This window comes from Lates calcarifer, linkage group LG10 (genome assembly GCF_001640805.2).
Source record: "Lates calcarifer isolate ASB-BC8 linkage group LG10, TLL_Latcal_v3, whole genome shotgun sequence".
Classification (NCBI taxonomy): Eukaryota; Metazoa; Chordata; class Actinopteri; family Centropomidae; genus Lates; species Lates calcarifer.
The window spans coordinates 17,740,064-17,768,023 of record NC_066842.1 but is presented as its reverse complement, the minus strand read 5'-3'; the positions used below and the strand labels follow the sequence as shown (position 1 = coordinate 17,768,023).

General features: G+C 42.0%; 1 protein-coding gene across 2 annotated transcripts in view; it reads right to left on the bottom strand.

The window, feature by feature from the left end:
• The window catches only part of brsk2a (BR serine/threonine kinase 2a), a 155,204-nt gene that overhangs the window by 23,783 nt on the left and 103,461 nt on the right, over positions 1-27,960 (bottom strand). For both annotated transcript variants that reach the window (XM_051073461.1, XM_051073460.1), the window contains 6 exons: positions 24,026-24,111; positions 20,748-20,888; positions 9,448-9,564; positions 4,561-4,594; positions 4,347-4,415; positions 2,649-2,795 (listed from right to left, as the gene is read on the bottom strand). In XM_051073461.1, the coding sequence (XP_050929418.1) occupies positions 2,649-2,795; positions 4,347-4,415; positions 4,561-4,594; positions 9,448-9,564; positions 20,748-20,888; positions 24,026-24,111 (594 nt within the window). The remainder of the gene's footprint in view (positions 1-2,648; positions 2,796-4,346; positions 4,416-4,560; positions 4,595-9,447; positions 9,565-20,747; positions 20,889-24,025; positions 24,112-27,960) is intronic.

The following is a 27,960-nucleotide window of genomic DNA, read 5'->3' as shown; positions in this document are numbered from 1 at the left end:
AAGGCAGTATTACTGGGTGAGCAGCAACAGAAGGATGTTTGAAGTACCCCATATCAGCAAGAAAGGCAAAGAGAACCAGAGACACTAGACACCAGGATTGGTTAATAGGAGTCTTTAGAGGGTCACACCCGGTGATGATTAAAGAAACTAGCGGTTTCAGTGCATTTGTCAAATTTAACCGCAGTAAAGTGTGAGTGAGGTCAATTTTATTTGACACAAAAACACACACACACACACACTTCCTATATTTTCATTCCAGTAACCTTGGTACTTCATCTGTGCCGTCCCCGTGAGGGTATTATCTGTCTGTGATGAACTGCTCTTTAATATAATAAGCTAGCCAATCCTCTTCATTAGCCAGGGATCACGAGGAGGAAGATCTTTCCAGGGTGTCTGCGTTCATTTGAATAGTGAAGATGAGATGACTGTGTTGAGGTGGCTGTCCTGCTCACCTCCGGGGCCCCGCTTACACAGACAGGAAATGAAGAGAAAGGCTTTTATTGAGCTAAGCCCCTTAAGCCTGGGTACGTGCCCTCCCACTCAGGCTCTGCGGGGGCCTTGGTTTTGTGCGTGTGTGTATACCTATGTGCATCTACTTGCAAAATCTAATTAACAGAGGGTGACAATAGACGTATCGAAACACAGCCCGTAGTTATGGTCTGATTACCCTATTGATTTGATTCAGCAAACTACTGTCAACATTATTATAAATAATCCCTAGCAAAAGAACATGTTCCCATATGGTGTCTTTCCCACCCTTGAGTGTACCCGTCTTCGTCCCTGACTGGGTGGTCACCACTAAACTCTAGGAATGCTCAATCTAACAGGGCTATTTGACATTCTGTAAGGTTACAACACATCCCCGGAGCTCTGTTTGGAGCCCTCATGCACGAGAGGGGGGCGGACAGGTAGCATATTCTCTCCCAGCAGCCCTGTCCACGTGTAACGCTTTGTCGAGGACAGTGCTGGAGGCTGGTGGACATATCTAGGGGATCTCAGGGTGACCTGTCCTCGTCAGGCAGAGAGAGCAGAAAAATAAAATATATAGTGTACACACAGCATACCAAAGAGGTGGGGTCTCTCTAGCTGATGTCTCAACGCTTGCTGCTTATCTGAAGGGCTCCACCATAAAGTTGTCAGCCCCCACTGCAAATGAGCATCTCTTTCTTTGTAGCTTTCTGATCTATTTTTACTGGTGTCTTTCACTATTCTGTTAGTTAAAGTCATTCTGACACTGTGAAAGATAAGCTAAGGCATGGGAAAATGGAGCTGCAGCATCCACTTCCAGGTGATGTCAACACATTTGCTTACAGGCCAGTGCATGAAAACTGCTTTGCGTACTGCACTGATCCACAAAACACCTGGACAGGGCGTGTACATACATACAGTATGCATGTAAAAATGTGGGGTTTTATATTGCATGGGTGCAGATACAGTAACTTGTAAGCATGTCTGTATCCCTTGTGGGAAGTCTGATTGTGAAAAGCAGGACAAGAACAAAGGCCATCTCCATCTTTCTGTGAAGTACAGTATGTACTTTTTGAGCTCTCTGGCTACTTTCATTATTTACATTTCCCTTTGTCCGTCTCTGTCTCTCTCTCTATCTCTCTCTCCCGACTCTCTGCCCTTTACATCTTTCTGCCTTCTCCCACTCTCATCCAGCCACCTTGCCAAGGTGATCAGTTGCTGTGTAGAGAGGGACTGGCATTGTGATGAGTACACTAAACAGTGTGGAGGGAGAGAACACAAACAGCAGTCCTCTCCTGAATTCACACCCTGTTCTTAGGGGAGAACTCAAACAGAATTGGGGATGAGGAAAACACTTTTGGAACACAAGGATGGAAAGAAGAAACAAACAAAAAGACAATGGTTGGCTTGGCAGCGCCGAGTTGATATTAGCCACTTTAGTTTGACTGTGTATCTCTGCCATCTTGCTCTCTCCTTGAAGCGTTACAAGTTTTCCCCAGCTTACTGTGAATTTGAAAAATAATGATTTTCTTCTCTTAACGCAGACCTGATATGTCTGGTGTTTTTTTGTATGAATACTGTCTCAAATAACATCAGAATGTGTTTTGCTGCTTCTACAACATCATTAGTAAACAGCCCTGGTCGTGGACTACAAACATGAAATATTCAATACAGATATAATTCAGGTCTTATTGAGCCACTGAGAACGTATGAATTGTGCATAATAAGGTGCAAAGAGTACTGTGTACCTTCATGTAGTATAGAGACACATCATGCATACTGCTGAGGAATAACAACATGGACTGCAGAGGCTCATAAGACCTTAATATTTTGTGTGCTAACATGAGTGCAAAGGCAGTGGGTTATTATATATAACATACACTTACAGCCACATGGTTGTCAATCACATATGGGTATAATTTCTTCTTTCTTCTAAAACCATGGGAATTTATATGCAGTTACCTCCTGTCTAGTGTTGTAGCAGCAGTTTGGAAATTATTCATTTTGGACCTCACCTGGAAGTTATTATCTCTAATGTCATTGTAGCTTGATTATTTCAACCACTGAGACTAAGGGGCCATGCTAAAGGTAAGAAAAGAAGCCCAAGACAAAAAGCACACAAACGTATATGAACATAATCATACTGACTTGGTGTCATCCAGTCTCATTACTGAACTGACCGTTAGTCTTTTGGTAGCATCCACTTCGATCATGCCGCGGAGAAGGTTCTGACAGTCTGGAGGGATGAAGTGTGGCATGTGAAACACTCCCAACTTCACCTTCTCCAGAAGATTCCTCAGGTTGTCATCATCAAACGGCAGGGCGCCCTTTTGAGAAACATGGGCAAGAAGCAGAGAGTGAGACAAGAGAAAAGAAACGGTGAAGATGTTCTGTAGGCGTAGGAACGAAAAACTAAGGAGAGGAGAAACAGAAACAATCTGTACTTGTTTTTATGGCAGCATTAGGAACGGAAAAATAAGACTTCACTCGATCGAGGGCAGAAAAGAAGGGGGGGGGGAGAGAGAATGTGAATGATTATCAAGGTTCGCCAAAAGAAACGAAACCACATTTTTAAGTCTTAATCCTGTATGACTTAAAGAACAGGCTCGTTTTCTCAACTCGTTCAACTCTCCAATTAGAGAATTCTGCCCTCAGCCGTGATGCAAAATAAATAATAAACAGCAGTGAGCTGAAAACAGGGCTTTTCTAATAATTACCCAGCTTTCTCATTTACCTCGTTCATTTAGCATTCTCTCATCAGAGTCATTTATCAGAGCCAGCTGACACCTCACAGATGTGGCTGTTTGATGAATGACAACCTCCACCAGAAGACAAGATGGAAGGGGGGTTAGGAAGACAGAAAGAAAAGCTGAGAAATGAGGAGGAAAAAAAGAGGGCAGGCTTGTATAACAGATGATCTGAGCGCAGTCTAACTGCTGGGGAGTATTCATGTCTCCCACAATCAGACAAATGGTTATCTCGCAGCCAGACAGCAGGACGAAACAGTAGAAAGACAATATTCATCTGCAGTCAAACAGTGACAGTGGAAAAAAAAAAAAAAAAAAAAACAACAACTTTTGTTTGGAGTGAGAGAAGCACGGTCACAATGGAGACAGCGGTAAACAACATCAGGTTTATGCAACACAAGAGTACAAGGGAGACTGTCCTTAACAAAAGTAAACACACACGTATGAGACAGAGTGAGGGAGAAAGAGGCAAAAAACAAAGACAAATACACAGGGCCTGTGGCCAAAAGCCGCCCTGTCAGCGTTGGTATTTATTTTGGGCTCTCTTCTTTCAGTTTGGCTGCATGAATTATTCATGGAGCAGGAGTGTGTAGGAACTACAGTACAGCTGTTGATGAAACAAAGCTTCAGGGCTGCACGGCTGGGGAACCACAGACATAATGTAGCTGGAGAATAGACCTGATTATGGATGTGTGTGGATACAGGATAATGAATAAAAAGATGCTTCTATTCTCTGATCTTCTGTTGCGCAAGAACATCAGCTTGAGGGCGTCTCTGTAACATTTTTCTGCTAAGACCTTCTAAATGTTAGGATTTTAGATTTAACTCCCTGAACCCTGAGTTTATGCTTGAGGCTCTGCGGTGGCTTCAAGCTCCCACCGTCCTCTCATTCCGCTACGGTCAGCCTTGAGTCAACAAGCACAGTGCGATGTAGTTCCTGTGCTGTCACAGGGTTCACTTGCTCTCTCCTATTGACCCATTACAGCTGGTGTAAAAGGTAGACATACTGTTGGCAATGAATTGAGGGCAAGACTTTATGGTAAAATTATACTATATATACTATATACTATAATTTTAAACTGTATGTCAGCCCAGTCACCCTCAGTTAGTGAAGAACAAGCTGACACTCACCACCAACAGGGCAAAAAGAATGACCCCACAGCTCCAGACGTCTGCTTTCCTCCCGTCATACTTCTCTCCCTGAGGACAAGACAGCGTTTGTTAGCAGATTTGGAAAGAGTGTTAGGGTTGGTTAAAATAAGATGGAGGGTTATGAGAAAGAAGCTAGTAGAGCAGAAACGGTATTATGAAGCTGTAAAAAAATATATATATATATATGACTTACCCTGATGACCTCTGGACAGGCATAGTGTGGAGATCTGTTGGAAAAGTGCAAACAGTGAATTAATTCAGGAAGGCAAAAAAAAAAAAAATCTAGATTATATTAAGTCTTTTCCATCTCTACTGCTGTACTGCAAAGTAAGTGAGAGTTATACAATCATGACACAGCAAACATTAAACAGTCATACACTACTGTATGAAAATGTGAAAAGAACAATTTAGGCAGACAATAAATGTCTCCGGTGAACATAGATCAAGATGTGCTTCAGAGAGTTTAGACGTCCTGAGGGTGTTTGGATGTCCTCCTGCTTGCTCAGTCAAGGGCATCCTCTCACAGCAGACAGTGAACAGACCCACTAATCTTTACAGCACCTGGATGGGCTGACAGTAAACCCAATGACTAGATTGACACATCAATATCGTATGAAGATTTATGGAGCTACCCCGCAACGGCTGCTCCATAAGCCAATGGCTATGGATGAGCGGAGCGGCTGTGGAGCGACTTGTTATTCTTTACATACTCCGTGGAACTTTTCCTTGTGCTCTGATATCGTGCAAATTTCTGAATTCAGTATCTTGACATAGAAAAGGGTAATAAAGAGCTTTACATCAATCTATAATCACATAAATTAAACAACCTTTCAATTTCAGGATGTTTCTTTGCCTCTCATGTGACAGCATACGGGAAGCAAATCAGGCATCTGTCTCCCCCAAACCTCTCAGCCCGGTGATACGTCTTCCAGCTCCTTCTCCTGCTCAGCCTTATCTAATAGCGACATATCTGGCTCTAATGAGAGACTATCTGAAGTCTGTAAACATGGTGCCCATTAGCTCAGCTGTTGTCTTGCGTACTCATGAATACCAGCTCTGACGGCCCGGCTTCCTCAGGCTGTCAAAATACTGGCCGATAACAAACACCGCCACCGTGTCAATGCGGGGAAGTTCAAATGCGAGCCTATGCAAATATGGCCTTCCTGATTGCAAGTGTCATAGTGAATTATGCAAATGAGTGAGGAATAAAAATAAAAAACATGTCTGTGGTTTGCACTAGTTATGGCTCATGAGGGCCACGCGCCACAGCTGGAGCCAGCAAGAATACTATAAACTCATTATCTGCAGAAGCTTTGGGTGGCAAACAGGTAAAGACTGGAATAAAAGCATCTCAGCTTGTCAATATTAAAACACGCAATTAAATCAGCCAGCCATGTTACCTAAAGTATATATCTAATTTTACATGGCAAACATTGGTGAAATATATAAGCTTTTGCACTTTTAATACTCTCCAAAAATAGTTTACTCTCTCCCAACAGGAGCCACGCTGACTGGTGAACATCCTGTTATAAATAAAGGTAATTTAAATGCATCTGAGTTAATGACATTAAAATTCTGGTCTCATATGAAAGCCCATAAGTCATGAAATTTACATTATGATAGAAAAAATCTCTAGCTGCTCACACGAGCAGTTCAGATTATAGACTGGGATACTACAGATAAATAAGAACCCTTGAGAGCCATATCACTCTGACTGGAGTGAAAAATGCGGTCTTTTGAAGAACAGTTGTGCGTGGGTTGACATAACATCAGTCTTTTCTTGTGGTTCGCTAAAGCTCATTTACTCTTTTCAGAAAATCAGAAAATTTGGCTATATTCTGAGAGCAACAAAACAGTAGTGGGACACAATGCTGCTGTGAGTGGTTTTCTCCTTAACATAAAGGAAGACAGAAATGATAAAGATGCATTAAAAGCTGTATTTATCCACAGTGACGAGCTTATCAGTGTCAGAGTGTCTGCACTGCAAAGAGATCTCTGGACTTCCAGTTCAAACAAGTTCACCATATCCCTCATATTGCACACAGTCTACAAGAAGAGTATCATATGAGTTCCTAAAGCAAGAGTCAAAGAACAGTATGGGCTGACGATACTGAGGAGACACTGAGACATGCAGCTCATCTTCCTGAAAATTCATCTTTTCGAACAAAATACATGTGGGCCCTCACTGCATACAAGATAATTTCCCTTCATCAATCAGAGCAACAGAACTAAACAGCAAGCACTGATGAACTCGCAGCTGGGCTTATGCAGCCAGAGAGAGACAGAGGAGCGGGCTCTGTGTGTGTTCCTGGATCCATATTTGTATGTGCTCGTCAATGCCTCTGCTCATCTATACGTCTGCGTGTCTGTATTTATGTATTTATGTATGTGCTGCGAGGCTCCCCCTACTCTACCTGGGGCGAGTCTCATCTTCACTCAGCTCCATTACCCGTGGCAAATGGAATACATTTGTGTCAGACTGCTGCATGGTGAGAAGGGGACCAGATAAATGCATTTAATTAAAAACTGTCATATCTACACTTAGAGATGGGACAGTCAGAAGAGCATGAATAATCAATAACCACACACACATACACAGACACACACAGCGTATGGTGCATTCTCTTGAATTAGGCACCAACAAACACACACAAATGGTGCTTGCACATACCTGTGAGACACACACTGCAAGCAGAACTGGATATGGTGATGGAGCTGAGAGTGGAACGAAAACAGAACCGCTTTGCTTGGCTGTGTGTGGGAGTGTGTGTGTGTGTGTGTGTGTGTGTGTGTGTTTGCTTGCTGTGTGTGCGCCTGCATCTCTGTAAGACAGCGCTGTGTTCCCACCTGCAACAAGTACCTTTAGCACTTTGTAAGTGTACACTGGGGACTAAGCAGATGCACTGCACCGGGATCAGTTAGCAGAATCACTCAGAATGGAAGCAGAATGCAGTCAAATATAGATACAGCTGGTCTACAGGATAAAGCAAAAAGCTGAGTAAGAGCTGTCGAATCCTATGGCCTTTCTAGGAAAAGAAAACACTTCACTGTGGTCATCGTGGCTGCGGAATGACTCAATCACGCACATTTTACTTGCAGATAGCTATGCACACTGCTCTCAGTTGGCCTGATCTCTACCGATGAGTCATAAGAGCTTAGGCGCTGTGCTACTGCTGGAAAAAAATTATGCAACAGTTTCAGCTGCATGTTTGTGTGTGTGCACGCACATGCTTAAATGAGAGTGTGTGTGTATTATAGAGAGGGAGGGAGTCAGAGACAGAAAGAGACAGGCAGAGAGACAACCAAACAAGAGGAGGACAAAGGGTCTTTGGGGGTCAGGGATGAACTAAGCCTCGCCAGCGGTGCGCGCGCATGTGTGTTTGCTGAATTGCGTGTATGCAAGTGTGTGTGTAATTTCAGCTATGGCTGATTTGGAGTTATAATCTGGACAGAATCAGGTCTGAGCTGGGGACAGATGTCACAGGGCCTCTCTATCTCCCAGCCCTGTGTGCAGTGTCATGTGTAACCACAGAGCAAAGACTCCCCCACAGACATTCAGATCACCAGGAATCAGCCAAAAATCTAAAGTGCTTCACCCCTAGGTTTACATCTGATGTGCTATCTGTACCACCACATTTTTTAAGCATTTCTGGAGTGATTCAGATTTTTCTTTTTTATTTTTTTCTAAAACTGCAGATGTATCCAGTAAGTGATGTGTTCATGTTTAACAGTGAGGATAAACCCAATGGTTATTTTTTGAGTGTAATCAGATGGGGTCAGTAGAATAATCTTGCAATGAAGATAAAAATATATATCTGCACCTCACTTTAACATGTATTTCAAATCTTTACATAAACTGAACTTTCTTTACATAAACTCAGTCTGACATTGGATTGATGGTGTTGATTAGCAAGCAAGGTAACCAACTAGCTATACTCAAGTGAAACTAACTAACTAAACAACATTGTGGTGAACGGACACTGTTAAATGTGGCACAAGTAAAGATTTTGTCCCAACACAATAGTTCACTCCACCCACCGACGACAAAAAATTACGCCAATCATTGGATGAGAAAGTCAGTGATCTTCTTTGCAGAGTTATTTTAGTGCAGTTATTTCACATTTGTATGTGAAGGGGTGGCAGGTTAAGTAGGGGAATGCATTTCGGTCATGCTCGATGTATCAGTCCATACCAGCTTTGAGACACATCAGATTTTATGAGCAAAGAAAAGCCAAATTTCCATACGAAGCAATGTAAATCACAAAATTAGCTTTGAAGTATTCCTACAAAGATTGATCAAACCTAGTTTCACTATGAGCTATACTGTTTCAGCCTCGGTAGCTACAAATAACAAAAAATAAAGAATCAATAATAAAAAGGATGCCGATTTGCTTCATGTACACCAATTGAGGTCAGCCATGCTTACAAATTGAGATCTCATCTCACAACTTTCTGTTCTGCAGTGAAAACTTGTTAATCCATGCTGTCACTGAGTTTATGAGCCCAGTACCTAAAAGTAAACCATCATTAACTGTGCTGCTTCTTTTATTGACAAATGTGACCCTGCGCACTCTTCACTACACTTCAGGGTTAAATAAAAACACTCCCACAGTGTGGACGGCCATATACAGAAGACTTTGAAAGTGACTTTCCGAGCAAATTCATTACACTCGTTGTGGGATTGATAGGCCTGGCATGGTCGTGACTGCTGGATCATAAAACCCGGCGTCAGATATGAGGAGATGGAGAGCAGTAATGTGTGGCCATGGCCCTGGCCCTGCTCACAGCCAGACAACACAGCCTGTGAGAGACACCGACCGTCTCTCCTCCAGAGATCAACGCTGCACTATAACGGAGGCTTTGAGAACAAGGCAGCTAGCAGAGGGCTTGATAGCTCCACTCATCATTCTCTGTTGCTTCTCCTCCCTGTTGTGTGCCAGCAGCTCCACCTAGACGCCCCAACTATGACTTATTTTTACCTTCGGGACATTGTTGGCATTATTTAAATTCCAACTGCTGAGGAGGTGACTCAGATGTTGCATTAGAAGGCATGCATCACAATGTTTTCTATATTACTTACCCACAGCTGGTTTCCAGCAGACTGTCTCCAACCTGAAGGGAAGCCATGCCAAAGTCTGCTATCCTGATGTTGTTCTTTTCATCTAGCAACAGGTTCTCTGGCTTCAGATCCCTGTGGCTGAAAGATTGTGAGACAGAAACATTAAACAGTTAATGAAACATGAAATAACCCATCCTGTGTTATATAAACTGGTGACAATGAGGAGAAACACCTGTGGATCCAGCTTGGACCCACATCCATGCACACAACTGTGAACAACACAACATCTTAACCTGTTACTGTGCACCCCCCTCTTCCCCCTTCCTCTGTGCAACACCTCTCTCTTTGATCCGACCATGCTGAAGGGGGCTCCCACCTCAGCGCTGAGCTGGTACGAGGTGTGACAGCCCCCTGCTGTGTCCTTCTCTCCTTCTGTTTCCCTCCCTCTTCGCCGCTCATCCCTTTCCTCTCATCTCCCAGACAGCCACCAGCAAACCGAGCTGAGCGGGGAGGGGAGGGGATGGGGGCCATCGAGGGGAGCCAGCCGCAGAGGCGATGTTCATTAGCTGCCATTCATTACCACTAAACACAGCAAGGGGGAGAATATCCAGCGGAGACCATATCTCTCCTTAAAAGGGACCATTGAGAGGAATATCTTTCTCATATCACGTATGTTGTTGCCGTGTTGGAGGTTAAAATCTCAGTTTTGATGAGTGACTGTTCAAAAGCGGAGTGACGTTAGCACTTTATCGCACATTTAACATCTCTTCCCGGGTTGAGGGTAGTATTACATCATACTGTGCTGTTCTTGTGATGTCTCCCAAGGCTGAGGGAAGCACCATAGACATCACACACATGTACAGTATGTATATCCAACCATCTGTCTTTTCTACATTCTAACATATGTGTATACTTGTTTACCCCCCTCTATGATTTTTGTAACCGGGGGAGAATCATAGCACCACAGGCTTGTCAGGATGTCATAAGCTAGACTTTCATCCTCTCTTTAGACTAATGATAGAAAGAGGAGAGGAACAATAGCTGGATGCGTCTGCCTTTGAAGAGTGCCTCATCACAATGGACGTTTAACCTTAGATGACATCAGTTGCTGTACAACTCGTTTCCTGTCCTGAGGGATTAGCTGTCAGCTGGTCACTGGCAGTCTCTGTGATCCCTGCTATAATTGAAATAAAACACAGATAGCATCTAAAACAGTTCTCCCCAGGCTAAAACCTTTTATCAATTCACACAATCATCATTTGGCAGAGATGTCAGTAGCTTGAGAGTTAGTCTTTTAACTAAAACTGTCAAAGCACATGAGGAAGGAACAAACATTTACTGAACAGCTGAGGGGGCCCACCAACGCGAGGCTGTGGATCCTGTCACCAGGTCTGTGCAATATAGGAAAGTGCTCTTTGCCATCATGCCTAATTAAATAAAGCTTTAAAAAATAATGTTTCTCCTGGCAACAAAATGTTTTAGATGGCTGAAAGTTACAAATCACTTGTGACTTGAGTTTAAACATGACAGAAGGTCAACTCGTAACTGTTGTCGACACAGGAAAGAGACTGAAGGAACCTTAAATAATTTGGTGTGACATCAGTGACAAAAGCAACAGCAATGACGGCATGGGAGGGGTAGCATCCTAATTTTCACAGACCCCAATCAGAGCCAAAGCCTCAACAGAACCATAAATATCTGAGCACTCTCAAACTGTCAGCCTCGGATGCAGAAATGTGCCATAAATCATTATCAAAAAGCCCCATAAACAGGGCAGAAACATTGTGTAATCACAGGCCCATTGCATGTGTAATACAATGAGCCAAATCTCAAGAGATTGATGCACGAAAGAGAGAGGACAGCAGAGTATTTATCCACCAACAGCATCAAGGGGACAAATTGCATCTGGATGCTTTACTGGTTGTCAGGACCCTGGTATCCATAATAGGACATTAAACTGCCTCTCTGACACATTAGGCTGCATTCTGCTACTGTAATCTTGCTCACACAGCAGGCCTTGCAGCAGGGATATCTCATATGTCATGTGGGAGTGGATGCTGTTAAGCGAACTCAACAGCTGCAATGAGCTTGAATGAAGCTGTAGTTTTTCTCTCCAGAAGTTTGGGTGCTGTGTGCCACCACCTTGCATGCGAGTCTCAGGGGAATGCCTTTTCCAAAATATTCTATATGTAATGAGTGCATGTATTGTTTGCACAGGTGGTTTTTGCAGGAAATGAAACAGTATAAATGTTAGTGCCATGCTTGGCCCATATGGAACACAGGAGGGGAATAGACTAGAAAATCTAAAAACACCAAATACCAAAGGAGAGGCACCATTAAAGGATGAGTACTGCCATCCATTGTGGTAGCATGTATTGTTATCTCTTACCTTGATCTGTGGCACAGGCCTCACATTTCACTGTGGAATGGCACTCACTTTAATTTACAGGGCACATGTGTGCGTCTACATGCTGTCTGAGCAAGGTTTACACCCCAGTGGGGCTGTTAAGACATGATTCTTGCAATCTAACACCAAGCTCTTAATTGCCTGTGATCATTTGCACGCACCATACTGATATGTTGTGTTTTATAGAAGGTTGTAATGGGTTTGTCCTCTTGGGGCTCACATCCCTATAATATCCCAGACATGTTTATGGTGATGAACAGTTTTGTAACTAAATTCTCCAGCCCAAGGAAAATATACTTTTCCCATGGTGACACATTTGACACACACCGGGTTTAATACTGCGTCTTGTTATGCCTGCAATCACACCAAGATATGTAGCACTAATTAGCTAAACCAGAACACTTGAAACTAACTCTAATGGCTCAAATGCATCTTTTTGACACATTAACATGCCTGGAAAATAGCACACCTGTTTTTGCATTTTCATGAAGTACTAAAGCTATCGTAGTACCATTATTGTTAGCTGGAGTGGGGTTTTTAACCATCATTGCGAGTTGAAATGCACCCATTTAGCCTCCGGCGCACCTCTGTGTCATCCTCCTCCTTCTATCTTTCCTTTTTTAATTTTTTTAGGCTTCTGTTGACCCAATTAGAGAGAGACCAAGCACATTCTCTGAAAATGCTTTAGGCTAATATTCTATCGCATTAGCAAAAGAGGACAACATTCTGACTGCTGACTTGGATGTGCTAGGCACAATCATTCATTAGCCAACGGGGTTAATTGTGTATTAACAGCAATTAGGGGTGAGAGAGATAAAGGTGTCTTTTTTTTTCTTTTTTTTCCCCTTTTTTGCTGTCTAATGGAATTGGTCTGGTTTACCATTTTTGCTTAAAGCAAGTGATTGATGAATATGTTTTCATGTTTCACTGTAATATTATTCTGTTGAGTTTGTGTCTTTTTTTCATCTATAGCCAAGTAACAAAATCCAATGTACCTGAAACCCAATTTTGTTCTAGGTACAGATAAGAGAGACTATGTTACACATAAAGGTTTCTTTGATTCCGTTTTGAGAAGAAAACATGTCAGTTGATTTTATTTAGTTAATAACAAGGAAAGGATTGATTGTTGGCAATGGTGTACAGATGACCTACACTACACCGTTCTAATTGTATTAGATACTCTGTTAGCTACAGCATGTTTGCTTTGTTTATTTAACAGTGACAATACAGTTAAACACTGTTACATGGGGGAAGATTGAAACAGATGTAATATATGTACTGTATATTATCTAGCTAAGGCTAATTTGCAGCCCTTGTCCCTGGTTATGCTTTTGAAAGTACTCATCATTAAGTCCAACAACAATGCCCACCATATTATAGTGCTGTCCAAATTCTCTTGCAGGGAGTATTATAATGCCATACCTACTGGGCTTGCAATGCTGCACAAAGGTATCCCAGAATGCGTCTTAATAAATGTGTCAACTGCGTCATATGCATCATTTTTTTATGAGTGGGTCCCCATTGTGATGTGACCCATACTAGTCTACTGATCCACAGGCGATCATCATCACCAACTACTGCAGAGAAAAGGACTGCAAGCAGGTTAATATGCATGTGTACACAGTGTTTTTGGAAAGTAATGCTGAATGTAAACATAACTTTTGTTCATTAATAAGAAAACCCCACAAGTGCCATTTTATTAGAGACAACTTATAACTGTTGTTCTGATTTGATGTCATATTCTTGTCATGATATAGAAATGTTCACTTGGATAGTTATAGTACAGTACTTAGTGCCACCTTTCACCAGTGCCCTACATATTTTAATAGTCTCCTCTCATGTAACCTGTATTTAAAGTGGATTAGTATTGAGAGGAAATCACAGTTACTTGCCTCTCTAGTGACGGGTTACAAGAGCATTCCTTGTGTCATCTGCAGCACTTCAAGCTTTTTCCTAAGGGGGTTTTGAGCAACACTAGAGAAGTAATGCATTGTTGCATGTAATGCAGTGACTATAAATGTGGGATTACAATGATGGCTAGATCTGCAATAAACAAACTATTTGCTTTGTTGTGCCAGAACTGTGTGTGCAACCCGGCGTTTGCTCTTAATCCAAAGGAGTTCGACTGGGGAAGATAGGATGAGCAGCAGACCTTCAAGGCAGAATAAACAGACAGGCTGTCAGAAAGGCATTGAACTGAAGGAGTGGCATAGATATTAAAAACCCATAGCACATCAGGCATCTAACACATGGTGGCAGTGCAAAATTCCTCTTAAAATAGTCATAGGTGTATGTAGTCTGGTCATCTTACCCCTTATTTTCCTTTGGACTTCAGTGTGGTCATAACAGCCTGTCATTTTTGTCATCCCACCTTTCTTATGATACACTTCTACTTGTAACAACCAGCCCATTCCCCCTAAACCAAGCACCAAAAAACTAACCTACTACTTTAATTCTCCATCCTCCTGCTCCATTTTCCATACCCATTTTACCCATCCCATTTCCATTTCTCCATCAACTTCCCTCCTCTCACCCAGTTACACTTCAATGCTTTAACTGGCACTGCAGGAGAAGCAAATATCAGAAAAATACAGACAAGGAGACAGAGAAAAAGATTTCCATTTTGTGTTGTTAGCAGCCATCAGCCATAATGATGATAGGCTATAAGTACAGGCTTTCTACAGGGAGGCAGACAGACAGGCTGTCATCTGGGAAAACTCTACTAAGAATGTCAACAAACACAGCCACAAACAGCCACAAGGGCATGGGTTGCTATTGATAGAGGGATAGGCATGCAGAGGATGGAAGATGACAAATGAGCCAACATGAACTGCATGCTGTAGGAAGATGACAAAAGATGACAGACAAAGACGTTATACAGAAACAGTAGTTAGGGTTCCATTCAAATGCTATGCAAATTTTAACTGGATTACAAAAAAAAAAAAAGAATTAATGTGCCTTTCCATCTACTACTGTTATGCTAACATTAGGAGTTGGATGCAGAGAGATAAACAGCTGGTGATGCCAATTCTCCAGTCTGGTGCCATTAAACCATGGCAGAAGAAGAAGGAGGAAAGAGATGACGTAATTAAAATAGATCAGGCCAGGCCTCAAACAACGGAACGTTGTGTAGAAAATGAGATATGGCATTTGCTTGTTTCATGTATTACATTACGATCTCCTCATCATACCACACATACACAAATATGCTCTTATTCATCTCCTCAGTAGAGCTTAGGTGACAAATAGGTCACATGCATGTATGTGATTTATTTGCCAAGTCTGTTTCGATTGCACTTTGTCACAGTTTCTTTTAATAATACACAAACTTGTTTAATTCTTTGTTATCTAAACTCTGTTAATGCACAAATAAGAAATGAGTGTGAAAACAAGTGGATGGAAATGCACTGTGGCACAAAGGAAGAGGTAGGTTTGGGGCAATACATTGCCTAAGAGGATACAGATTTTTCTGTTACACCATCTCAACTGAGGCATAATACCTTTTGGTTATAATGCCAATATTGAATTCACTTGCTTTTTACATTAGTCAAAAACACCTTTTTCCATTTAGTTATTTTATCTATGAAAATTATTACCACAACTCCAATAAATAACTACTTATGCTGTGGCTGAAAATTTTAACAATATTGGCAATCCTAAAAGAGTCCTAAATCCTAAATGAAGTAAATTATTTCCCTCTGCTGTACTCTAACCAAGTGATGGCACAGACAGATGCATATAGCTCTTTAAGCCCCTGGAAGAATGGAATAAAGCAGGTAATGACAAAGGGAATAGAGAGAGAGAGAGAGAGAGAGAGAGAAAGGTGGATATGGATGATGCACATGATTATGCCACTGCGTGGGTTTAAAGTGACTTCAGGACCAGGTGTTAGTTTGTGCACATGTAGGTGGCAGCAGTAATGTGCACATCAGTGTCAGGGACAGGAGAATGTGTGACTGTGTGAGCACGCATGATGGAGCTACGGATTTTAGTTGCAGGGTTCCCTCCCAAGGTACTCTAGCAATCTCAGCCTTACTTAGTGGGATGGTTGGAGTTACTTTATGTGACAGATAGTCTTTATCTCACACCCACACGCAGTCACTTTGAATTAAACACACACACTTAGAGTTGTTAACTGGGTTACGAGGGGAAAGACCAAAGTCACTACTAAACAAACAGAGCGGGGGTGAGATGGAGGACAGAGGATGTTATAGTCGAGGTGAAATCCCTCATTGATTACTGTGCCTCTGTGTGTGTGTTCTGTGGGTGAATGGGTGTCTGTGAATGGCTGTGAAAGTACGTGCATTGTAGCCCAAGTAAATCTCCACATATACAGCATAAGACAAAGTGGTGTGATGGGAGTGGGTGGACAAAATGACTGGGGAGTGATGCATGGGTGTGTTTCGTGTCAACCCCAGTTCACTTGACCTCAGGTTGAATCCTGGGTAGAGTCTCTCTGCGGCTTCAGAAACACTGAAAAAATCAATACAATATATCTTCATCGCTCACATGAGAATAGAACCACAGTGCACTAGGTTTATCACAGGAAATCCACAGCATCCACTGCCTTCTATGGTGAGTTCAAGTATAGTTAAAAGGCAGCCAGGAGTGTAGATAATCACATTCAAATTATATTCTGTTACTCCTCTCTTTCTTTTGTATAAACTTAACCTCTCATCACCAGTTAAAATGGTTCAATTGTGGGTAAAAAGCACACAAGCAGCTTGTCAAGTGTTCAAGGAAAATACACTTTACTCCTCTCAATCAATCTGCGTCTCTGTTGGGTGTTTGCCGTTATGGCAGACTGCCACATCGACTTCTCTGGAGAGTGTATCAACTGTGGAGCAGGTGTGTATGTTGTTAAATGTCGGGGCTGACGAGATGCAGCCAAAGCCGTTGCTGGGATCTCCCTCTCAGGTAAATGTGGAAGCGAATCATAGGTGATATTATGTTTATATCTCTGAAGCAGCCATTCTATTTTTGTGACCTTGAGCAACAACAGCTGGATCCAAAGCGGCTCTCGGAGGGCTGTTCTGTGGCTGACCCTGACATCTGATGTTGCTACAGACGGATTCAAAGGGAAAGTTTGCGCTCTGGTTGCCACTATGACCTGACCAATCTCTGCATGTAGATTTAACATTGGCAGACATCAAATTATATGCAAACGCAACACATGTTTACTGGAGGGGGGGGGGGCAGCCAGTTTGACATTGGATTTATATAACTTACAATGAAGATTTTCTCCCACTGCCTCAGCATTCATTATAAATATCTTTTACTGACAATTCCTTTGGCATGTCTGTTTATATCCTACCTTACCTATCTTTGCCTCATCTCCCTCATCAGCTATCCTTGTGTGCTTCACTTTGTCCCTTTCTCTGCCTCCGTGTAAAAAGAAAACTCTGCCTAAATCGGGGAGCGATCTGAATCAGGCAGAGGAAACACTGAGTCATAAACAGCCCTTTCTCTCTACGCTCTTTCATTCATATCCAGACTTACATCCATCTGGCTGAAGGGAGATATTTGGGGACAGGAACGTGGGCGGCAGATGGAAGCATGCGGCAAACGAGAAGAAGTGAAAACGCGAGGCGTGCGGAAAAGGAGAGTTAGGGAGCACGTGTTCACCTCCTCCTCTCCTCCCCTCCTCCCTCTCTGCACGGTGAGTCACAGAGAAAAGGGAACACTTCTAATGGCCTGTGTAGGTCCCCTGCGCAGACAAGTAGAAATGGGAGAAATGATTGCAGAAATGCTTTTTTATTGAGGGGATGCTGAGATCTCATTAGTGGGGATGGAAGGGACGTGAGAAGGGCTGAATCTGTCTGTTTGCCCCTAATTGACATTGGGAGGAGGGAGAGAGGGTGCAGCAACACTCCCAAATAATCCTCCTCATGATAAATTTACAAGGCATCACTTTCTAAGAGCGCTAGTGAGCGGATTTGATTAGTGGAGACAGAGAGATAGCAACAAAGTAAAACAGCAAGGGTGCGAAATCTTGCTTGTGAATCTTACCACAAAAGAGCTGTGATAATCAATGAATGTGCATAAACTTAATGTCAGTCCCAGATGCTTTTTCCTAACTGGCCTGATCTGTTCTTCTCGCAGTGAGTTATTTACACAGACTGATAAGACTTCTAACTTTCATTCCCTTAGGTGGGACAGTTTTGTTCTATTTCTAGTAATACAAGAGTTATCCTCTGTTGTTTAAATTCTCTCTGACAATTCAAGACCACTGCTTCCTGCTTGATGGCCCAAACAATCAGCTGAACTCAAGCACATCATCCCTTGATAATCGGATGTAGAAGCTCAAACTATGTATAACAGCTCCCACAGTGGCTTTATCATTAAAAGCAGCAGACAAAATGTAATTGCCTCCTTGAGAAACTATACTGTACAAGAACACAAAGCATATCAAATCACAGAAATGTAACCATACCTAATCATTCCATGACAAATCAGTTTAATTCTTTCCTTTTAATTGCCCATGCAACATTATGCAAATCTATCTCCCAGGCATTTAGTACTCAGCACAAGGTTCTAGGGAGTATTATACCATAGCTGTTTTTCACAGGCTTGGTTTCCCCTGCATCATCAGCAGGAAGCTATTCAGGAAACTTTCAAATATACTAGACTGTGCACAGGAGAGTTGAAAAGCCTCTCTCTCTCTCTCTCTCTCTCTCTCTCGTTTTCTGCCACAATAGCCTTGGCACAGAAGATATGATGGAATCGCACAAATTACCATCATGAGTCGACTGGCTGGCTAAGAGTCATAGTGTCAATGAGAAAAGACAACAGCCATGGCCTGGCTAGGGTTTTATGATCATTAGTTAATGTTTGTAATTTGAGGCCCCTGCCTGTGAATATTATAGCTGAGAGAGCAGCAAGGAAACAAACTAATAATATGCTGCATAATGACCATGTTTTAATTGCTAGTGACCTCAATATTTCTCAAAATAATGCAAGTGAAGTAGTACCCTTGGCGTGGTTTAATCTGATTTGAAATCTGAACTACAACATCAGCATGCCTGACATGTCAGCACCTGCTGTGTTAATGCTGCTATAGCTGAAAAACTCTGCCAAATCTAACTTGATAAAATCACTAAATAACATTAGTATAGGCTCCAGCCCCCCGCGGCTCTTAAGGATAAGCTGTATAGATAAATGGATGGATGAATGGATGGACAAGACATTGCTACATTTTCTATAAACCAATGCCTTGGGTTACAGAAGGGATTGGAATACTTCCTTTCAGGTAAAGGCGGGTAAAGGAAGTGGGGTTGCAGTAAATATAACAGCTAGGGATTGAATAAGAAAATACAGATAGAAAATAGACCAGGATTAAAAAAGGACTGATAGAATAAAACTGTATCAGTGTTACATATAACCAGTACTCTATTACTATCAGTGGAAAAAAAAAAAAAAAAAAAACATTATAGCAATTCAAGAACACTCACTCAATCAGAATAACCCCTAATAACACATGTAATCTATGCAGTGTGCATCCCCAGTAATTTTGCATGAATTGTGAATCTGTTTGGTCACCAACTGCCTTCCCATTTCTCTTCTTTTTCTGTGGCATGTTATTGTGTTTCGCCTCATTTCAAATGGTTTCTTATTTCCATGTACTTTACATATTCTTGTTTTAGCACCTCTCTATTGCATGTTCTGCCATCCTGGTGTAGGAGGCAGGTGGGTCCTGAGTCCCCTTGTACATGGTACTGTTTTTTTCTTGTAATTGAATACTGATTAGTAGAATGCAGTTACATTTTCTGTTCCTATCTCATCAGTTTTTTTCCTCCTGTTTCTGCAGTGTCGCTGGAGATTTATTTGTGACCAAGGTAAAAATAAATACACTTGAACTCATTCTGCTCTATGGTCCTTGTGCTCTGCTGTGCAGGCACATGAGGACAAAGGCACACAGAGGAAAGAAAACTCACTCTGTGCTTTATACAAATGGATATACAAATATATATATCCATACACTACGCACACACACATGCAAGCAACACACACACAAATGAGCTAAAAATCAGTCCCTGCTGACATGTTTGACTTCTGAAGTACATATGATTGCCACAAGTCTACGAGCTGGTAAACATTTAAATTACCCCCTGAAGCCAAACACAATATGTCACATTAGTAACTATCTGGAGGCAAATTTCAGCAAATACAAGGACTGAACACGGAGCAGAGCATAGCTATGAAAATATACTGTGCACTAACAAAAAAAGTCACCTCTGCTCAGCTGTAAAAGTGATATCTGAGCACTCTAACTGCCTCCATCTTCACTAGGACAAATTGATACAAGTGTGCGTATTTGACTCTTTCCATCTGAGAGTGTGTCAGTCATCCTCAGCTGTTGAGGGGGACTCTAAGAAAATAGGGACTACACACCTTCATAACCAGCAATTTCAAGTTTCTCAGTTCTGTAATTTCCATTTTGAATCAGTGGTTTGAAAACTAAACAGCACTCTGAAGCTATGAATAAACTGATTGAAATTTAGATTGTAGATTCACTCCAGGAAGAATCTGTATCTTTTTAGAATTTATTATTTGGAAACTCATTATTTGTTCAATGTTGTATGACAACCAAATTGTGTTCATTACACCTCCTGGGTATGGTTGTTTTTTGGTGGTTTTTATCTTTTTAACTGTATGTGATGTTTTTTATGGACTACAGATAATGACTGTGGCTTTTATGGTTTTACCTCCAAGCATCCACAGTATATGTGAAACCTGTGGTGTTCACTGTTGTCTAAAACTGCATGGTGAACTGGTCTTAGTGTACCTGAACGTGTCTGTGTACTGCACTGTGACTCTACTTTATTTTATTACATAGATAGAGGTGTAAATGGAGACAGGGCACACTTGTTTAGTTATATTGAGTATATTTTTGCATGGGGATCTTGTCACTTACCATATGGAATGACTGTGGCAAAAATCCAGGGCTGACATGATCTGTCTGAAGAATTTCCTGGCCTCTTTAGGCGTTAACCTGCCTTTCTTCACCAAGTAGTCAAACAGCTCACCACCAGACACATGTTCTAGCACAAGATACCTGAGAGAAGGAGAGGTAGAGAAAGGGAGACAAGGGTGGAACAATGACAGATAAAACATGAGGAAGGACAGAAAAAAACACTCCCATACACACATAGAAAAGAAAGATTTTACTTGTAGAGACAGGAACAAATACCTGTGCTCTCCACAGAGCCCTCTGAAAGAGCACCGTAGAAAAGAAGAATCAGAGCCTCCGACCTCAGAGGTCTGTAAGAACCGGAGCAATGTGGGAAAGATAGCTCCCTCACAGCCATTACACACAGACAAAACACCCAGGATCAATGAGCTGATCTCCCCAAAGCCATATCATGTTGACTGTTTTTTTCATTTTGTCATCTGTAAGCTGTCCCTACAGTCAGAGAGTGAAGCATGCCAACAGTGTATTACAATGCAGTGTATGTGAAGAGCTCTGATATACTAGACACTCTGACCTCCTATGGGAGGCATCAGAGAGATGATATAGTTGCATTACACTACAAAAAGATGGAAAAGCTACACACACTGCTCTCAGACATAAAGGATTTAGGAGCTTGTGAATTCTGCAAAGGTACAGACGTTGCAAGTGTCTGTGGGAGTCTCAGCACTCGGTTAATCAAGTCAAAGAGACAAAAAGAGGAACAAAGAGAGATATTGGAAAAGAACTGAAGTTCATTGCAATTTTTTTCCTTCTTTTACCTTTTAAAGCATGCATATACATTCTATCACATTTCTTATGTCAACTCTTCAGGTGGCCTTCCAGCCCGCTTGGTCTAGCAGTTTGTCAACCTGAGTGTGCGGCCATGATCCTCTGGCATTCCAAAGGGACAGGGAGAAGATGAATCTCTGCTGACCCAGGCCTAAAACGGCATCTGTGAAAGCCAACAGTGCCCTGCCCCTGCTCCGGACCTGGCCTTGCTCATATATCCTGTGCTGAAACTCCCTCCATCTTCACTAGGACAAATTGAAACTCAGACAGGCGGTGAAATACTCTCTTTCTTCTCCCTCTCTCCCAGCTGTGGATATATGTGTGTGTACATGCACCTCTTCAGTTTTATTGATTACACCATAGTGTTGCAAACTGTACATGGCCAAAGAGCATGTGCTCACTAAACAACCTTAAACCCTTAAAGCCAAAAATGCGGGCTATGACCAAGTCTCAGGAGCTTTGTCATGTGTAACAACACCACCACACACAAGTCAGTGAAGGTACATTAATACATTTGCAAAACCATGTACAATACCTGAGGTGCATTTAGAAATGAAACAGTTTCCCATATAATATGACCATGATCTCAATACAATTCCACTAAGGTTGCAGTTTGTTCTGTGATTTATTATAATGATAGCATTTTAAAGGGGCATTCCACTGATCTTACCTATCAAAATCAATTTATTCCTCATGGGGGAGTACTACTCAGCCCATTAAAACAGTGATAAGAGCATATTATTTTCTGGTGTTCTGGAAAGGAAGCTTTCTAAAAAGCTAAAAACTAATGACATCATCAGGATTATCTTGGCTTGGAGACTGCAAATTTTCAACTAAATGGATTTTTGGGGCGGCTGTGGCTCAGGAGGTAGAGTAGTTGCCCACCAACTGGAAGATCGGTGGTTTGATCCCTGAGTATCCTTGGGCAAGATACTGAACCCCGAACTGCCCACAATGTGTCATCGGTGTGTAAATGCATATGTATGTATTAGAGAGCATTTTACATGTATAGAAAGTGCTATATGAATGTGTCAATGTGACCTGTATTGTGAAGCACACAAGAGATGCCAACAAATTGCATTCTGCACCAGCTGTAGGATCTACTTTAAGAACTTGACCAATGATAGGGTCAGAATATCTCTATTGTACAGATTTTGGCCAATAACTGCATAATAAGAAATATCAATACATTTTCAGCAATGTAAAGATGCTGTGAATCTTAGACTTTGGCCTCAGTGTGTCGCAGTGCCAGCTAGGCAAATATAATAGTTCTTTAAAAGAACTTTTCTTGCATGTATTACAGCTGTTCCTTCTTGTTACATTTTCAACACTGCAACAAAAATCAGAAATAAAATAGCCTATGTGCATTATATTCAATATGCATTATATTCTCTTAGACAATGGAGCATTTTATTCAGCAAACATTTTTCATTCTCAAAAGCACAGCCTATCATTATGTGAACATTCATTTATTTCTAGCAATGAAATATCCATAAATAAAATATTGCTGGGCTATGTATCAAACTCTTTTACTTCTCTCTCACCTCTTGTATACACAAACACACACACACACACACACACACACACACACCCACCCCACACCGGTTTAAACAGCTTGTGGTGGGATCTTTGCCAAAAGCATAATAAATCTTAAAAGCTCTGGGATTGCCAGCTCCAAATATGCTGTCTGTCTATCAATTATTGGCTTTCAAGTAGAGATATCTCAGTAAGAACAAAATTACATCACTGATGTGAAGCGCAGAGTGTACTCAAGTCACTGGTGATGCAAATATAAAGCAATTTGTCTTCTTTGATGCAACTAGTGACCAGCTGTCAGAAGTGATGAAGCAACGGGCACAAAATGGGATTTTAATAATCCAATTATAAGATAAATCATAATATTCTGCTATTCCTCTCATCTTAAAGGATGTGATGTACGGTCCTGCGTGCTCAATCCCATTCGGTCTGTAAGCTCAACATGAGAACTAATTGAATTTAGTTGACAAACAGTCAAGAGGGCGACCATAAAGGACTGATGGGCTTGTCACTCACCACTGTTCAAGTTGGCTAATACATTTATGTTTGTGCATGTGTGTGTGCGTGCTGCAGCAGGCTAATGCGGCTGCCACTCTCCAGGGCTAATGTTTCTTAATGCAGTGGTGTTGCCTCTGATAAGCGTGTCATGGTGTTTACATTGCAGAGTCTTCCTCCCCCCTATTAGGAGTCCCCTAGCGTGCACGAACAAATTAAATGCTTCATGCCAATACTAATGAAGCACCCACCCCTCCAAGGCTATCACTGTTGCCCTGCAATCATAATACACCAATCAAAACTGCTCCTTGGTCAAACAAAATGATCTATGGGATTTTAAAGAACGTTCTGATACCCTGAAGAGCATTTGGTCGTGATGATATTTGTGAACCACTAGATCACAATCCACTGGTGATACTTACAAGTATTTTTTATTTTCGTAGACGTCATGTAGCTTTAAAACGTGTGGGTGTTCTATGAGCTTCAGAATAGCTATTTCTCGCTCCACCTGTATGAGAGAGGGACAGAAATAGGGAAGAAGGGAGAAAGAGAAAGCAGAAATTTGATTAGTGTTACATCAACGTAGCTAAGTTCCTGAAAGCTATTTAGGACCAATTGTCCTAATATGCCCTCTTAAACTGCAACTTTCCTCTCACTGTTGCCAAAATTGAAGCACCAGGGAGATAAGCCAAGTGACCCCAAAACAGCCTGTGATGAGTTCTTAACAATTGTTTTTCTGAGGTTACCTGTGAAGGTCAATGTTCGAGAGACAAATCTGAGAGGCAGCAATCTGTAATAACACTTCACACAACCAGCACAACAGCTTAAGAGGAACTAGAAAACCAATGCAAGGAGCTGACTGGCACTTTCGATGGGCAGGACAGAGATAAGCTCTGACCACACTCTGGTTGGTTTCCAGGCCAGCAAGCACTGCTATCTCAGGTGGAAAATGTAGTTTGCTTCAAAAACTGAGGGAAAACAGGTTGCATTTTTCTACCTCTCTCACAAAACAAACCCTGCTGAATACTATGCAATCGCATTTCATAATCCTGTGATTTGCTTGAGGTGAACATAAATCAGCTCGGTTAGATAAGAAACACGAAGTAGAATAATCTGTCAGAGTCAGACATCCCATATTTGAACATTTCTGTCCACTAAGAGTACAGCCTGTGGGTGAATTGGGGTCAAAATGTCCAGTCAGGTACATCGATGTCTCCTAAAGGAGGCTTTTTCTCCTGCAGTTAGTCTGAGACAGTGGCTGTACATATAAGCACAACACCGTGTCCACAACAAGCAGGCGGCTGAGTCCACACAAGTTTCTGAGTTCTTTTTATGCTTACAGAGCTGCCGAGAGACATGTACTGTATAGTATACTGTGAGACTGGCGGGAGCTGAATTTCACAGAAATCGAGCAGATCAGTTTGGATTTGTGTCAGCATCTTCCAGAGGTTGTAGTCAGCATGTACAGCTGCCACTGAAAATCAGCATGGAACCCACTTCGACAGAAGCCACCACTAATCTTCAGCCCCCCTGTGCTCTTCTCCTGTGCTCCGCACACTTATCTGCTCGCCAAACTTCTCTACATTTCCTGTCCACCTTCTCCTCCACCCTCTATGTCTAACTTTGACTGACAGTGATGGACATGAGAGGACAATGTGAATTAAAGGCTCCTCTGCCTCATCTCAATCTCATCAAAGTCAATTTCACTATGTCACTTGCCTGTGACAGCCTTCATGTTGTTTTAATGTCACACTCATCATGGCTTAGCTTTATGAACACTCATGTGGAATGAAGTCAAAACTCTGATCTGCCAGCTAACTATGTTTTTGTTAAACTCCCACAAAGCTATTTGCTTGACCGGGCGTATAATCAGGTTCCTCCTCCTTAATTATCCTCTCACATTGTTTTTCATTTCATAACAGCTTGCATTAGTGTCTGCTCAGGTAGGTATTGTAGTCTATCTTGACATACTTTTTGTCATTATTTTCTGCCTAAATAGCAATATCCTCCCCATATCCACTCCCTATCAAATGCGATGTGTATCATAAAAACCTGCTGAATTAGCTGACATTCAGTCACTGAAGAGAAAATGCAATGCAGTGCAACTGGTGTTGAAGCCGCAGCCAAGAAAAAGTCATGGGAGACTATAAAGCTAATAAAGCTAGACCAACAGCTTGTCTAAAAAGGGTAAAATGGTAAATGCGTAATTAGCATTAGCATGCAGTATCAGTGGGAGTAACGGCTAGGCTAATCAGGGCTAATCCACAGACTAATGAGTGCTATCAGCAGCGCTACACCATGCCACTTTCTCACCTGAGGCTAAGGTGTGTTGTTAAGAATGAGCCCATGGTGGTTAGCTAGCTAGCTGGCAGCAGGGCTCCCTGCAGAGAGACTAATGCTACCCAGGACTCAGGGAGAGATGAGCTGTCGAAATGCTACAGAGGCAGCAGCTGGCTTCCTAAGCTTCCTCTAAGCGCCTCCTTTTAGTTAATTGAAATAAGAGAAATGAGGCTTAATGTGAAGACTTAACTGTACAACTGCCTGCTTATTGCAAGATTAGCTGTTGATTAAACACACTAATGTAAATCTGTGAGGCAACCCTTGCTCTTTCTAGCATTATACAGTACAACAGTTTCATTAATTACCCTACAATTATCAGGCAAAAAGAAATGATGTGAAAAATAAATACACACTCCTCTTGCTTCCACCTGCAAAAGGAGTTACAGTAAAGTGGCAAATGGATCATTGCAGTAAAAATGTGCAACTACACAGGCTGACTGACTCCTCTTATCAAAGCCTAAAAAACACACACATCCCACAACTCCATAACATCATAGTAGTATAAATGCCAGGTGACCATCCTCTCTCTTGGCCTGGCTCCTGTACATGGCTCCACACTCTCTCATTAAGTTTCACATCTGTGAGCGTGAACAGTTCTCTCCAGTCACCATATCTCCATGGCACTTCATTAAGCCTTTATTAGCAGGCGCTTGGACAACATTCACATAGACACACATGCATAGACAGGGACAGATGGACAGGTGGTCAGATAAACACACACGTTCTTTCTTTCATCCTTCTCGTTACTTGTGCTCTATTTGTGTTCCGCGGTTCAATTTATAGCCAATTTGCTCAATTTTTCAATAACTAAACAGAGTTGCAAGGGGAATAGGAAGAAGAAAAAACACCTAATCAGAAACCAGAGGTCGAATGAGGGCGCAAGACTGACACTAATCCAAATTGGCTATTTGACAGGGAGATAATTTGTCTTGTAATGTATGGTGGTTATCTCTGTGGAGTGGACATCATTAGCAGAAGACGTCAGAACAGGAGCCTGTTGGTGGACGGGCTGATTGGCAGAGCTTCGACCCCGGTCTCATATCCTGCCACACAAGATAGATCAATAGGTTTGAACTGTGGTAGTGATTACTGTTAGTGTCCACAAGGGAAAAAAAGAAAAAAATTCTCTGCATTCTGTCCCTCCAAATTAAAAGCTAGAGCATCATTTTCTTCACCCTGGACTTTGAGGTTTGTAAAACATATAATTGATGCGACTGAATTGATTTAGTACTTGTAATTACGGTGTAATTTGCAGGTGCAGAGGGTCCAGAACTGGAAAGGGGCTACGTGAACACTTGAGGTAAACTTGAGGTCACTGGTGCTCACTTGTGTCATCCCAAATTCAGAAGATGAGAGAGCCAGTTTAGCATAGTCCCATCAGCTTGGTATTGATTCTTTAAATTACAGTGCTGGATCTGAATGGCTGAATGGATGTGCAAACAAAAGACTGGCAACATCAATAGTTTCATCAGCGTGTCTAAGAGTCCAGTGATAGGGAACAGAGAATCAAAGACAGCCAGGCGACAACAAAGATGCAACGAGGTTAGATTCATGTCGTACATGTTGCACAGAGCAACTGAGCACAGAAACCAGCCCAAAATCTCAGAGGGGAAAATTGGATCAGAGGCTCTGTCATCTCTCACTCTCCACTTATTGCATCTTTCTCTCTCTCTCTCTCTCTCTCTCACACACACATGGAAGGAAAACACAGACATTTCTGTCACCTCCCCCAGGCGGGTGAGTGAATGGTCTCTTGATACTGAGATCTGAGGATCAAAGTCAACAGGGCAGTCATGTGTGTCAGATAGAAAAAAATGCGGGTGGCCATGCTAACATGGGAGCTACAGTGTATGCACGAGCCACTGGATGGGCAGAAAAACAAAAGCAAGACAGAGGAGGGGGGATGAAGCATAAGCCATGTAATTCTCTGAAATGGAGAAAGGTAAAAGAGAAATGTAGAGGAGGCCGACAGACAGAAAGAGAGCACATTGGCGGTGCCAGCTCTCCCCCCTGAGTC